Source organism: Gopherus flavomarginatus, chromosome 3 (genome assembly GCF_025201925.1).
Source record: "Gopherus flavomarginatus isolate rGopFla2 chromosome 3, rGopFla2.mat.asm, whole genome shotgun sequence".
NCBI lineage: Eukaryota > Metazoa > Chordata > Testudines > Testudinidae > Gopherus > Gopherus flavomarginatus.
This window is the reverse complement of record NC_066619.1, coordinates 48,991,960-49,006,773: the sequence shown is the minus strand read 5'-3', so window position 1 is coordinate 49,006,773 and position 14,814 is coordinate 48,991,960. Positions and strand designations below refer to the sequence as shown.

Below are 14,814 nucleotides of genomic sequence, written 5' to 3'. Positions count from 1 at the left end.
TGCAACCTCAAGGTAACCTTTTCCATTAGGTACTTCTTAAGACTAAGTTCCCACCCTTCCTGGGTACAACTGAGGAACATGCAGCAGATACTGCACCTTGCCACGATATGGGTTTCACTGTGACAGTAAAGACAGTGTTGATGGTCACTGCTGACTGAGAAGGAGCGTGTGCAGAAAGCAAAAATTTTGAAACCCAGAGTCATGGGCATAATGGCTACTAAAAAGACTATGGGCAAAATTAAAAAAAAAAAAAAGAAAAAAGCATAAGTCACTTTTGAAAATTTTACCCAAAACCTTGTCTGTTCTAAGAATTCAAGAAAAGGTTCATGTATCAATCACATACATTAGTGCAGCTTAAAAGTTCTGATAAAAAAGAGTTTGGTTTTCCATTGCTTTATTAAAAAAATACTTAAATGTTTTTACCTGCAGGTTTAACAGAATAGAACCCAACGGCTTCTCCTTTTTTCCACAGAATCTTAGCATAATCATTGCTGCTGTGACAAAGGAAGGGGATCTCATTTCGCTCTATTTCTTGTTTGCGATAAATAATTCGATTCAAAACATACAGAACCACCCTCTCTCCAAGAGTCTTCACCTATGGAAACACATAAGTACTTTTAAATGTGCAACAGTTAAAAGGCCAATGTCAATTTAGTTGAAGCTTAGACATTAGAGGGCTTATTTTTTGAGGTGCTAACTATCCACAACTCTAGCTGATGTCAGCAGGAGCTGCGAATGATCAGCACTTCTGAAAGATCAGGCCTATCGTTTTTTGAGCGGTGAGAGGAGCTCAGATGCCATGGTGACAGGCGGTGTATAAAATCAGAGATTAGATAAAATGCATTGCACATCTTAATATTAAAAACATGTTCTGATGATTTAAAGGCTTTATTTTTGTTTTTTAAAATTTAAATGAACACAGTATTTTTGGATTTTAAGAAACATTCGCCAAATACGAGAGCACAGTGTCAATTACTCTTAGTCTTCGCAGGCTAGCAGGAGTTTGGCGTGCTACAAAGAACATGCGCTCAGATCTTCTGGGAAGGCCCACATAACATACATCTCCATCATTGTTGGATATAGATGTATAGCAGTCACGCAGAAATGTCAGAGTTAGATTTACCTGTGCACTGCCCCTCTCCCATTAAGGATTGAAGATCTGCTGAAGGGGTCAAAGGCAATAGCACTGGTTGCAGCAGCAAAGTTTTATTAAACTCCAGTTTGGAACGGTCTCCGATATGGAAATGTAACACTTAACAAGCACAGACAGGAGAAGCTGAATGCAGTGAACAACAACACTGCATTGATTCTACTGGACATGGGGGCAGCAAAGAGGAAAAAGCTTGTGGTGGCAATGCTGAAATATTCTGGACTCCCTGCTGCAAAATTAGAGTCTTATATGCTTCAGAAGACACAGGCATTAGCTATGGTTTAACAAAAGTTATACAAGCCTGATGATGAATGGTAATTAAGGCTGCGAGTTTGTCACAGAGATCACGGATTCCGTGACTTTACGGGACCTCCATGACTTCTGCAGTGGCCGGTATTGCTGACCCCGGGGCCGACTGAGCAGCTCGGGAAGCCCTTGTGCCAGCTGCACTGGCCACTGCTGGGGCAGTCTCAGGCCACTGCCTCCCCGCAGCAGGAGTTTAGGTGTGGGAGGGGACTCAGGGCTGGGGAGTAGGAGGGGGTGAGGGCTCTGGGCAGCACTTACGGGATCAGAGGGGAGGCTTCCCAAGAAGTGGCGCTCAGCTCCTAAGTGGAGGCGCAGCCAGACAGCTCTGCACATTGCCTCCACCTGCAGGCACCACTACTGCAGCTCTCATTGGCTGCAGTTCTCTGGCAATGGTAGCTGCGAAGCCAGCGCTATGGACAGAGGCAGAGTGCAGAGCTGCCTGGCCACACCTCTGCCTAGGAGCTGATGGAGTGGGATGTCGTCACTTCCAGGGAGCCGCAGAGCCAGGTAGGGACCGTGCCAGCCCCTCCAAAACTTCCCACCCCAGCACCTGCAGCATCTCCCAGGACACCTCCCAAGATTTAGTCAGGGGTATATAATACAAGTCATAGACAGGTCACAGGCCATGATTTTTTGTTTACTGCCTGTGACCTGTCCATGACCTTTACTAAAAATACCCATGACTAAAACTTAGCCTTAATTATGACAGTAGGGCATGTCCTTTATCTGGACTTCCTCCAACCCCATACCAACACTGCAGGCCACCATCCCTGTATTTCACTTAACTCATCCCCAACCTTCTCCCTCAGAAAGGTACTCTAACAATTGACGACAAACTTAAAGAGGAAAAAAAGAAAAGGGGAGGGCGGGGGATGAGGCCGGCAAGCTTCTCCAGTAGTACAATGCACAACTCCCATGAGGTGCCTAATTGCCAGGGGCCCAGACAGCATGAGTCTGAGAAGGTAGCCCTTAAACCATTAGAGGCAAAGTATCTTTCACATGAGAGTGCTGCACAAGAGCAATGTTGTTTTGAAGAGGTCAGTTAAATGGAAAACTAAGATGTGAAAAGAGCCCCAGCTTCTCAATCTCTATTGATGCTCCCACTATGCAAGATGGCCTACCTATTTATTTGCACCATTAGATTAATTTCCAAATCAAATCAAAATGTACAACACATATAGATCATTAACTATCCCCATTAAATTTATATGAAGTGGTCCTTACAAGATTAAAAAAAACTGTTAAGATATAAATGCTGGAGCTCCTTACCTGCTGAAGCCCCTCTCTAGAAGGAACAGATGTTCTCACAATATCATTGATGGCCCACCATTGGTCAGCAAGATACAAGGCTACAGCTTGAAAGGAAAAAAATGGATATAAAAAGTTAGTGATCTTGACATTTTGAAACTTAAGATATTCACTGAAGTTATTATACAGCTATAGTTACCAAGTTATAATAGACGTCTTTTAAGCTGTAGTAAGAAGCACATTAATGCAGTTATTTTCTTTAGCAAAAACAATATGCTCAGTGCTGTACAGCCACAAAACAAAGACATTCCCTGCTCTGAAAAGATGATGATTTAAAAGGACAGTAAGCGAAGAGACAGGATAGGCTCGGGACCCAGAGGAGTTAACAACAGTGGAGTTATTTTTTTTAAAATGTTGGTTCAGTTGTGGGCATCAGAGCAAAAGTAAATCTCAACAAGGGAGATGAATGTGGAGAGGGTGGTAGGATGGTGATCAGCATGAGGTAGGCATTCTGTACTTGAGTGGCATGGGCAAAATTCAGAGACAGAATTGGGAGAAGGAGACAAGCATAGCATTGAGACTGGCACAGTGGAGGACTGGAAAGTAAATGCAATAAGAGATATCAGCTGTCAGGTAGACTAAAAGGGGCTTGAAGTGGTAGGTAGATCAGTGGAGGGACTCAATTACTGCTTGACAGAAGAGGAAGATAAATTTAGTAGCCTCATTTTGGATGGACTGGGGAGGATAGCTGGGTATCAAAGAAGCCAGAAAGGAGAAAATTCAAGAGAAAGTACATGGTGCATTTAATTATTATGCACATTAAATCAAGAAGGCACCGTCTTTCATTTTGTTACACATCTTCCAAATTTAATCTAGCTGGTTCCACTCCGATTGGCATAGTAATTTCACACTTACTGAGATGTGGATAAGAATCTACAACAGAAATTAACAACAATCTGAAAGTGGAAGTATGGACACTGCATTCAAGCTGGAAAAGGTAATTAATTATTGCAAGGTAGCATGGAATGAGTAAAGGATTGGTTACATGTATTTGCCACAAAAGCAAAATGCTACAACATTTAGATTAGAATTTTAAAATGAAACCTGTGAGCGAGTCCTCAGGTGCAAATAAAGCAAGAACTTTGTGTGTCTGATCTCCACCGTAAAGAGGAACGAAGCCTATAGTTGACAAGCTAATAGGAATCTGAAACAAGAGTTTAGAATGGTTCAGTGGACTCTTGCTAATATAGCATTAGTCAAATATATAGAGCATGCTAAAGAGGACAAGCAAACCCAGTTTTCAAACTTGGGTGTTTAAAAGTGACCTGCAAACCCAAAAGAACACTCCCACCAATTGAGTTTGGCCCTGTTTTGCCTCTTTATATTACAGATCTTCTTTATAAAGATGACATCCAAAGGTGCGTGCATGTTGGAGGGATGAAGTTTAAAAAGTTTTTCCTCTGTTAAAACAAACAAAAAAACAATCAAAGGAATTCACACTTTGTCTATCCTCTTTTTCTTGGATGATTCTATAAATGACTGAAGAACTATTAGGTTTATGAGATCAGATAGTCTGGGCCATTTCCTCAATTTTAATAGGACAGCCTTAAATTTGGCCTCAGGGTACATGTACATTGCAAAATTCAACCAACCCGCAGCAGTGAGTCTTAGAGACTGGGTCTACAGATGTGGGCTCACACTATGGCATTAAAAACAGCAGTGTACATGTTGCCACTCAGGCTAGATATTAGGGTCTGAAACCTGGGGGAGGTGGGTGACTTTCAGAGCCCGAGCGGCAACATCTACATTGCTGTTTTTAGCACCGCAGCACGAGCTCTGTGAGGCTGAGTCTGTAGACCCAGCTCTGAGACTCTCTGCCACCAGATATAAATATATATATACACACATTATTTTATTTTATTTTGCAGCACAGACATCTCCTAAGTGACCAGCTGGGGATTCCACTGGTTAACACCCTTCATAGCTTCTGATCACGAGCATGATGGGGTGATCTCTGGCAGTATAACTTGTGCCAGACAACAGTGGAATGCAAAATTGGCATATAGCCCCTATGTCCCTCTTTTCTCCCTACCATTAGGTCCTGCACTGAACAAAGCTCAGCCTAACATTATGATCTGACCCCAAGGAAGTGAATCTCTACTGAGAGGGAAAGCCATTTTTATTTCTGTTCATATCTATTTGACTCAAAAGCTATATGAGCAACAGGAAGGCAAGCTGTCTTTATTAAAGATTAAATATCTCGTCCTCAATTAAGGGCTAAGAAAGCCTCAAATACATTTTGCAGACTCTTCTAACAAAGACTTCCAGGAAACAGGAAAGAAAAAACTTGATATGCCTGATACACAAACCCAAATTGTCTTCCCTTGCAGGCCAGGTCACTTAAAACAGGTGAACACTTCCCACATTTTGGTGCTAAAATAGGCACTTCAGCATCCAAATGCTCAATTGAGCACCAAAATTTGGCATTAAGGCACCAACATATGGAAACTGGAACCACTTAGTTTTAGAAAGTTCAATATCTTCATCAAAAGGATTCTGAAGTTATTTAAATTCAAGTATTTCTAATATTTAATGAAGATATTTGAGAAAATATATATATGTATATATTAGCACAGATTGTGTGATGAACAAACAACTAGGCATTCAGACCATGATAAAGATTTGCTTGCTTATAAAACAGTTTAAAGCTTATGGTATGCTATGGCTCAGAATTTTTATTTTTACACACACAGCACTTAACCATGATTAGAGAAAAGTGCCTAAAACTCTGCTCCTGGAAAGGGATCTGCAAGTGAGAACTCCTACTCCCACTTAGGCCTCACTTATTCTAGACTCTTTAGTCAAAATTTCACATCATTGTTATCATAGATACTAGCAAGTGGGAGTGCCAGCATAGGCAGATCCGATTTTGACCACTGCATCACAAAGACAGGCTAAGCGATAAGGTGGGTCAGATCATCAAATTCCAGCATCCGGTCTCAATTAGTGCCTCCACCAGTAAAGCTGCAGTGATGGCAACAGGGAAACTTTTAGGACAAATAATCCAATATAGACACCATTTTGGATGTCAGTGGGGCTGCCTCTGGGATTAAAGGTCCACCCAAACAGATCACTTTGCAAAACTGAGGCATAAATGACCAATTAAATGCAGTAACTGCTAGCACAACTTATGCATGTGCATTTCTGCGAATAATTCTAGCAAAGAGTTTGCCTGACTCACCAGTTAAGATTTAAAATGAAAGAGAATTGTTCAATATATGTAGATTCATCATCCAACAATCTGAGTGGCTGATACAAAGATCTCACTTGGAATAAAATAATGTGCTTTTAGGTGTTCCAAAGTACAATAAAAATACAGTTTAAAGAAGGATAGAAAGATATAGAAAATATAGTACTTATTTAAATACTCATTTTAACACAGTAGACACCGACAGGATTTATCTGCATTTTTCTCTTTCTTACTTTGATGTTGCTGACAAGAGACAAAAACTCTGGATTCCCTGGATCCCCACATCGAAGATCAGACATGTAGTCTTCTGCAGAACTCTCCAAGTCTTCATGACTGTAATTATTTAACATGTCCACAGGGAATGCCATCCCCTTGAAAAATTGAATATGCATATATTATTGTAGAGATACCACACAGTATATGCCCGAAGTTATCTTGTCCTATTAAACATGACATTAGAATCAATTTACTCTTCTTCTCTAAAGGGAAGCGTGTTCAATTGTACTGGCAGCAAGGAGCATGAATCACAGTCTTATGTCAATTTGTCACAACCACCCCAAATAATGGGTTTATTTTTTATTTCTAAATGTTATTTGGGCAGAATAAGGTGATGTGTGTTCCAGCACAATTTGGTTAATTTAATACATGCTTTCTTTCTTTTTCTATACAATGTTTACTGAGTTGCTGTTGCATAAAGTACAACAGATGCATAAAGAGCCAAATCTTTCATCACTTCACCTAACCAGAGTAAAATAGTTGTACAGGGGGTGCTGCATGGATGTTGGTGAGAACAGAATTTTCTCCACACATCTGTCCATTGCTTCAGCCTCCCACAACATGGCCTATGTATCCTACCTATGCACCGGTGAAGGAGGGAGAAGGGGATTGGCCAGTGGATCCCTGTAGACATTTGTCCATGGTCTAAAGGACACGCACAGATATTGGGGGGCTTCCTTGCCTGTTTTCACCTGGCTGTTTCACTGACTGCACCACTGGTGCACTTAACTTCACTTCCTAGGGGTCTGTGTATTTTCTTTTGAAGTCCTCTTCCTAAAATTGCCATTGTCTGCACTTTTCCGCTAGTCCTTCAGCTATGGTGAATCAACATTACACACAGCAGCATGCCTCCCTGCCACTTGTCAATGGGAAGCCCTGCATTTAGAGGAGCTGGCTCTCCAACCAGACAGTAACAGTACCTACAGTAAGAATTTTTTAAATATCAGTGATGGGAGTCAGAAAGGAAAGGTAAAGAAAAGAAAAAAAAAAAAAAGGAAAAACTCCTTCTCACTCTTTAACACTCCCTCCACTAGCCCAAGACACTCACCAGGGCTCTTAAAGGTTCTTCCCAAGAACTAGTGGCAAGAACAGGGGATAGACCAGAGAATCACACCAACACCAGGAAAAGGCAGGTCTACATGACTGGGGACTCCTTACTGAGAATTATAGACAGACCTGTAACCAGTGCTGATCCAGAGAACAGAAAGTTGTGCTGTCTGCCAGGTGCTAAGATACAGTTGTGGATCTGAGGCTGAAGAGAATCGTAACAGGAGCAGGAAAGAATCCACTGACTGTCTTTCATATGGGAACAAATGATACGGCTAGATTATTGCTGGAACGTGTCAAGGGAGACTATGCCAGGCTGGGGAAGATGCTTAAGGAAATCAAGACTCAGGTGATCTTCAGTGGGATTCTGCCTGTTCCTAGAGAAGGGAAACAAGGTGTGACAAGATTATGATGATCAACAGATGGCTCAGGCAGTGGTGCTATAAGAAGGGCTTTGGGATGTATGGCCACTGGGAGGTATTTATGGACACAGGACTGTTCTCTCGGGATGGACTTTACCTGAGTAGGGAGGGATGGAGGCTGGCAAAACTGATTAAGAGAGCTTTAAACTAGGAATTTGGGGGAGACGGTTGGGAGATGTCCAGGTAATTTCCATGCCAGATTTTAACATTGATAGGGAAGAAAACAAAGTAAGAAAGGATACAGCCGTGGGTAGGAGAATGGACATAAGGAGGAAGGGCACTGTAGATACCAGTCTAATAGGTGATACTGGCAGTAGAATGTCTGTGCCTAATTAGGTAAAGAATGTGAGCAAAGCCAAACAGCAAAAATTAAGATGTTTGTACACTAATGCGAGGAGCCTAGGTAATAAAATGAAGGAACTAAAGTTACTGGTGCAGAAAGCGAAACCAGGTATAGTAGGGATAACAGAAACATGGTGGAATAGTAGTCATGACTGGAGTACAGGTATTGAAGGGCATGTGCTGTTTAGGAAAGACAGAAATAAAAGCAAAGGTGGTGGAGTAGCATTGTACATCAGTGATGAGGTAGACTGTAAAGAAATAAGAAGTGATGGAAGGGATAAGAGAATCTGTCTGGGCAAAAATCACGTTGGGGAAGAAAGCTACTAGAGACTCCCCTGGGATAGTGCTTGAGGTGTGCTACAGACCACCAGGATCCGATCTGGATATGGATAGAGACCTCTTTAATGTTTTTAATGAAGTAGATATGAATGGGAATTGTGTGATCATGAGAGACTTTAACTTCCCAGATATAAACTGGAGGACAAGTGCTAGTAATTACAGGGCTCAGATTTTTTGGGTGCAATAGCTGATGGATTCCTTCACCAAGTAGTTGCTGAACCAACAAGAGGGGATGCCATTTTAGATTTGGTTTTGGTGAGCAGTGAAGATCTCCTAGAAGAAATGATTGTAGGGGGCAACCTTGGTTCAAGTGATCATGAGCTAATTCAGTTCAAACGAAACGGAAGGATACACAAAAATAGATCTGTGACTAGGGTTTTTTATTTCAAAAGGGCTAACTTAAAAAAATTAATGAAATTAGTTAGGGAAGTAGTTTGGACTGAAGAACTTGTGGATGTAAACACAGAGGAGGCCTGAAATTACTTCAAGTCAAAGTTGCAGAAACTATCAGAAGCCTGCATCCCAAGAAAGGGGAAAAAATTCACAGGCAGGAGTTGCAGACCAAGCTGGATGAGCAAGCATCTCAGAGAGGTGATTAAAAAAGGCAAAAAGCCTACAAGGAGTGGAAGATGGGAAGGACCAGCAAGGAAAGCTACCTTACTGAGGTCAGAACATGTAAGGATAAAGTGAGAAAGGCCAAAAGCCATGTATAGGGTTGGACTTTGCAAAGGGAATTAAAACCAATAGTAAAAAGTTCCACATAAATAAGAAGAAAACAAAGAAAGAAGAAGAGGGACCGTTAAACACTGAGGATGGAGCGGAGGTTACGGATAATCTAGGCATGGCCCAATATCTAAACAAATACTTTGTCTCAGTCTTTAATGAGGCTAATGAGGAGCTTAGAGATAATGGCAGGATGACAAATGGGAATGAGGATACGGAGGTAGATATTACCACATCCGAGGTAGAAGCCAAACTCGAACAGCTTAATGGGATTAAATCAGGGGCCCAAATAATCTTCATCCAAGAATATTAAAGGAACTGGCACATGAAATTGCAAGCCCATTAGCAAGAATTTTTAATGAATCTGTACATTCAGGTGTTGTACCATATGACTGGAGAATTACTAACATAATTTCTATTTTTAAGAAAGGGGAAAAATGTGATCCGGGTAACTACAGACCTGTTAGTTTGACATCTGTAGTATGCAAGGTCTTGGACAAAATTTTGAAGGAGAAAGTAGTTAAGGACATTGAGGTCAATGGTAATTGGGACAAAATACAACAAGGTTTTATAAAAGGTAGATCATGCCAAACCAATCAGATCTCCTTCTTTGAGAAGGTAACAGACTTTTTAGACAAAGGAGCAGCAGTGGATCTAATTTACCTCGATTTCAGTAAGGCATCTGATATGGTTCCACGTGGGAAATTCTTAGTTAAATTGGAAAAGATAGGGATCAATATGAAAATTGAAAGGTGGATAAGGAACTGGTTAAAGGGGAGACTACAATGGGTCATACTGAAAGGTGAACTGTCAGGCTGGAGGGAGGTTACTAGTGGAGTTCCTCAGGGATTAGTTTTGGGACCAATCTTATTTAATCTTTTTATTACTGACCTTGGTACAAAAAGTGGGAATGTGCTAATAAAGTTTGTGGAGGACACAAAGCTGGGAGGTATTGCCAATACAGGGAAGGATCTGGATATCATACAGGAAGATCTGGATGACCTTGTAAACTGGAGTAATAGTAATAGGATGAAATTTAATAGTGAAAAGTGCAAGGTCATGCATTTAGGGATTAATAATAAGAATTTTTGTTATAAGCTGGGGACTCATCAGTTGGAAGTAACAGAGGAGGAGAAGGACCTCGGAGTATTGGTTGATCACAGGATGACTATGAGCCACCAATGTGATTGGCCGTGAAAAAAGCTAATTTAGTCTTAGGATGCATCAGGCGAGGAATTTCCAATAGAGATAAGGAGATGTTAGTACCGTTATACAAGGCACTGGTGAGACCTCATCTGGAATACTGTGTGCAGTTCTGGTCTCCCATGTTTAAGAAGGATGAATTCAAACTGGAACAGGTACAGCAGAGAAGGGCTACTAGGATGATCTGAGGAATAGAAAACCTGTCTTATGAAAAGACAGGGATCAGTTTTGGGACCAATCTGGGAACAAGCTTGGCTTGTTCAGTCTAACAAAAAGAAGGCTGAGGGGAGATATGATTGCTCTCTATAAATATATCAGGGGACAAATACCAGGGAGGGAGAGGAATTATTTAAGCTACCAATGTGGACACAAGAACAAATGGATATGAACTGGCCATCCAGAAGTTTAGACTTGAAATTAGATGGTTTCTAACCATCAGAGGAGTGAAGTTCTGGAACAGTCTTCCAAGGGGAGCAGTGGGGGCAAAAGACATATCTGGCTTCAAGACTCATCTTGATAAGTTTATGGAGGGGATGGTATGATGGAATAGCCTAATTTTGGCAAGTAATTGATCTTTGACTATTAGCAGTAAATCTGCCCAATGGCCTGTGATGGGATGTTAGATGGGGTGGGATCTGAGTAACTACAGAGAATTCTTTCCTTGGTATCTAGCTGGTGAGTCTTGCCCAGATGCTCAGAGTTTAGCTGATTGCCATATTTGGGGTTGATGTGTCAGCTAGCCTGCTACTGTTCTTCAGGTCAAGAATTGCATCCATCCTGTGTATTTGTACTGCGCCTCACACAAAGAGACTTTAATCTAGTAAGGATCTTTGAGCACTACCACAATTCAAAAAAAGAAGAGAAAAATGAAAGATTGTGGTTCTTCCTGAAGAATGAGAGAGAAAGAGAGAGGACATCACTTGGGATGCAGATAATTAGGCGCAGGTGGGGGTAAACCTTATGTGGTGGGGTGACTCTTTGACAGTAATCGTAGAGGTCTAGGCTAGTGCATGATTGCTAGGCTGGCACAGGTGCCTGTATTGAGGAGGGAGGGAGTAGGGGATAGAGGGTGTTTGTATGATGTTGTTTTGAAATGAGATTAGATTGATTTTTGGCTTATTGTGGAAGTCAGGGTGCTTATTTACCCTGTGAAAGTTGGCCACTGTGCTGGCAGGAGTGGCAGTAGCAACTTCTCAACACTCAGGAGAATCTTTGATTCAGCTGTCACCAGTGAAAGCAGTGTCAACTTATGCCTCTTCCTCAAGGTACAATAGGCCAACAGTTACACCCCCAAAAGAGCACCACATAAAAATGAGGTCCGCTCTGTCCTAAGGTTTCATCCAGAGCTTCCACAAGCAGTGAACTACCACTACCACTGCTAACCAATTGATCAGTCTTGGAAGGAAGCCAAGTTGTGTGGCTTCTTTATATGACTTTTTCAGATATGAGCAATCAAGATTTCTCTGGGAGGGTCTGAGAACTTTTCCCTGACAAAATTAATGGTTTACGTCTCAAATTTCTCCCCATTCCTTTCTGGTCTCTCTTACGCACACTTCTGTGCTTTCATCTGGAAAGGTATGTGATATGACAAGACCCCTTCTTTTCCCCTCAGGAGACTCAAAGGTAATCTATAAATCAAGCTTTTCAAAATGTAGGTAAAAGTGATATCTAGTACCTATAGACACTAGGATCCAGGAGAAGAGATAGGGTCACCTCTTTCACAGAATTGTTTTCCGTCTTTAAAAACACAGCCATGATTTAGTCACAGATTCAAGCTGCTGTCAAAGTAAGATTTCCAGGAACATTTATAAGAAATTAACATATGGCTCCCTCATTTAACTTTCCATTTTATCTACCTGCCCTTCGCTTTTGTTTGTATTTTGGTCTTTTCACTTTTTTAAAATGTCTGCTTTTCAATTGCTTTTCCGTTTTCCCATCTCTTATCAAATCAAAGCTCTTATCAAAGGATTTGTCCTTTTCTGATTCAGCCCACTTCTTCTCTTCACTGATTTTTAGTGTCAGCATTTTCTCTTACCTTCCATTTTCTCCCTCAGTTCCTTCTCCACTTCCTGATCTCCCCTTCATGATTACTCCCTCTGTCTCCCCATTACTATCTCTCCATCCCCCATACTATTATTCACCATCCACCCATCACCCCCACCCACTGCACTCAGTTATTTCATTCACCTCTACATCTGTCTCTCCTCACTCCAGAAAGATACCAATGGATGCCACTAATTTTTAAAGCAATGGCAGCAGGCAAGCGAGACATCTGACAATGGTGACTTCCCTCCTCCGGCCGTATAGCAGTGAACAAGGGGCAATAAGAGGCAAGAGACAGCCTTGTCTGCCTGCAGCTGCCACAGTGCCCCACAGTGACCAAAGCAGGAACTGCAAGCAAAAACTGTTCAACCCTAAGGATTTTTCCTCACCTCTGCCAGATCACACATTAAAATACACTTTGCACTGTCTGTCCTAGAGTTTTAGTCTAGTGTGAACAAGACCTTAAGAGCTGGAATTATCCTTCTGTCCCACAGTCCTGGGAACCTCATCCTCTAGTCCACAATCTTTTTCTGGCTTCCCAACCCCTTCCACATTAAATTCACACACACTGATGACCCATTCATGCCACTATAATTTCACCCTTCCCAGCCTAGTGGAATTAGGAAGCAGAGTACAAGGGACTAGTTTGCACAAGAGATTAAGAGACTAGGACAAAAGCTAGTCTTCACTGTAATAAAGAAGGAGATTGAAATTGCTTGTTAACATACAGACTTCCTGTAAGTCTACTACTTCTGTAAGGCCTACATTCAGGGCAAGAACTAAGGAGGAAATGTGTGAGCTTACATGTAGCTAGAAAAGACTGATTGGATGACATTTTAGAGTGAGATCTTAGCTGCTTTAAGGTAAGTAAAGACCCTAAGATAAAAGCAGAAATTTCACTACAGGGAAAAACTAGTTCCAGCTGCTGAAGAAGAGGTGAAGCTGAGAATCTTCAGTAAATTCTGCTTTAAGGGAAATCAAATCACCTAAACAACTAAGATTTTGGTTTTCCTTATATTGGCAGAAACAAATGATTCAATAAACACCCAAGTATCTGAACTAGTATGAGAACAATAAGGAACGATAGAGGCTCACTTCAAGTTACATGACAGTATGAGATATGCCAGCCACAGGCTATTGCTAAAAGCCTCTACTCTAGCCCATCATTCTTGGCATTTTTTTTTAAATAAAAAAAGGCAAAATCAAAGCAGAAAATATGTAGCAACAGCTGGCTTACTGAATGAATTTTTTTGATTGCTAAGCCATTGTGAAAACAAAAAACACAGAAATATATTTGTTTACATCTAAAAATGGACAAGAAATAATCAGTTCATGTTTTGGGAACATATTAACAGGTAGAAAATTCCTTTAACATCCTAAAAGAATGTTTCTTCTATTCAACAAGAGCTGGTGATTATTTAATGAGTCCTGATCCCTACTGTTTCTCGGGGGGGGGGGGGGGGGTTGTTTTTAACATTTACCACACTAAACAGAAAGGAGAATAGAAGAAAATTATTTATCAATGTAAAAAAAAAAAAAAGGCAAACTTTTCAATTTTATTCCCTCCCACCTTTCTCCTCAATTAAACTAATGAATTTCCAACTCACTAGTATTCTTATAGTGTTTGTATAAGAACATTGTTTATACATATCTACCATAGCAGACAACAGCAGAAAGCTTGCCCATCATTGTTATTCATCATCCATAAATTTTGAATGTGCTGCAGATTACATGTCTTTTAAAGACAAGTTCTCAAAAGACATTTTCATGGTGCAGTTCATATCATAGAATCTGCCTTGTGCACTACTTCCCCTCTCAATAGAAATCATAGTATTCCTGAGGAAATCACAGTAATTGCTTACATGGAAAAGGATCTAATGGATTTTTTGCTGTCTTCTAGGGCAGCTGAAAACAAGAAGAAAGGCCAGCAATATGTCACTAGCAGCTCTCTGCAGACCAACAAGTAGCCCCATGAACCAACTTTTAGGAATCTATTTTAAAAGGAGAGATTAAGTTGTTGGAGGCAACGCATTGATCCCAGCAATAAGCAAATTCCAGTCCCACCTGCCATGACTATTTGAAATTTCGCATTTTTAAGATTCTTTTGGACTTTAGAAAGCAAAAACCATGAAGGTTTTCATCTCCTGAAAGAAACTGCTTATATAATCCATATTTGTGTGAATTACTGTTCAGTTTCTCAGGTGAAAGAGCCTGGCATATTTTCACAATTCTGGGTTTTGGACTTTTTTGGTGAGGGAGGTGGGGAGCGAAGGGGCACCAGGAACAAAGCAGGTCCTCATTGTGAAGCCTGTCACTCCTCTTTTTTGTTTCTTTAAGCTTCTGTGTGTTGCATGACTGTAAAACTGTCATGTCAAATCCTTGTCATATTCTGTGGGATTGTGCTCTGTTCATGAGATAACCCTCCAATTGGCCAGGAAATATTCTGGCTGAATGAGCAAATTTGA

At 41.0% G+C, this 14,814-nt stretch overlaps 1 protein-coding gene across 7 annotated transcripts in view; it reads right to left on the bottom strand.

Moving 5' to 3' along the window:
- The window catches only part of FAM169A (family with sequence similarity 169 member A), a 52,325-nt gene that overhangs the window by 22,210 nt on the left and 15,301 nt on the right, over positions 1–14,814 (bottom strand). For 6 of the 7 annotated variants that reach the window (XM_050944591.1, XM_050944590.1, XM_050944588.1 and 3 more), the window contains 4 exons: positions 6,188–6,325; positions 3,809–3,908; positions 2,726–2,811; positions 424–595 (listed from right to left, as the gene is read on the bottom strand). In XM_050944591.1, the coding sequence (XP_050800548.1) occupies positions 424–595; positions 2,726–2,811; positions 3,809–3,908; positions 6,188–6,322 (493 nt within the window). In that variant the 5' untranslated portion in view covers positions 6,323–6,325. Of the gene's footprint in view, positions 1–423; positions 596–2,725; positions 2,812–3,808; positions 3,909–6,187; positions 6,347–14,814 lie in introns of those variants that run through there. The other variant, XM_050944585.1, reaches the window with a different exon arrangement.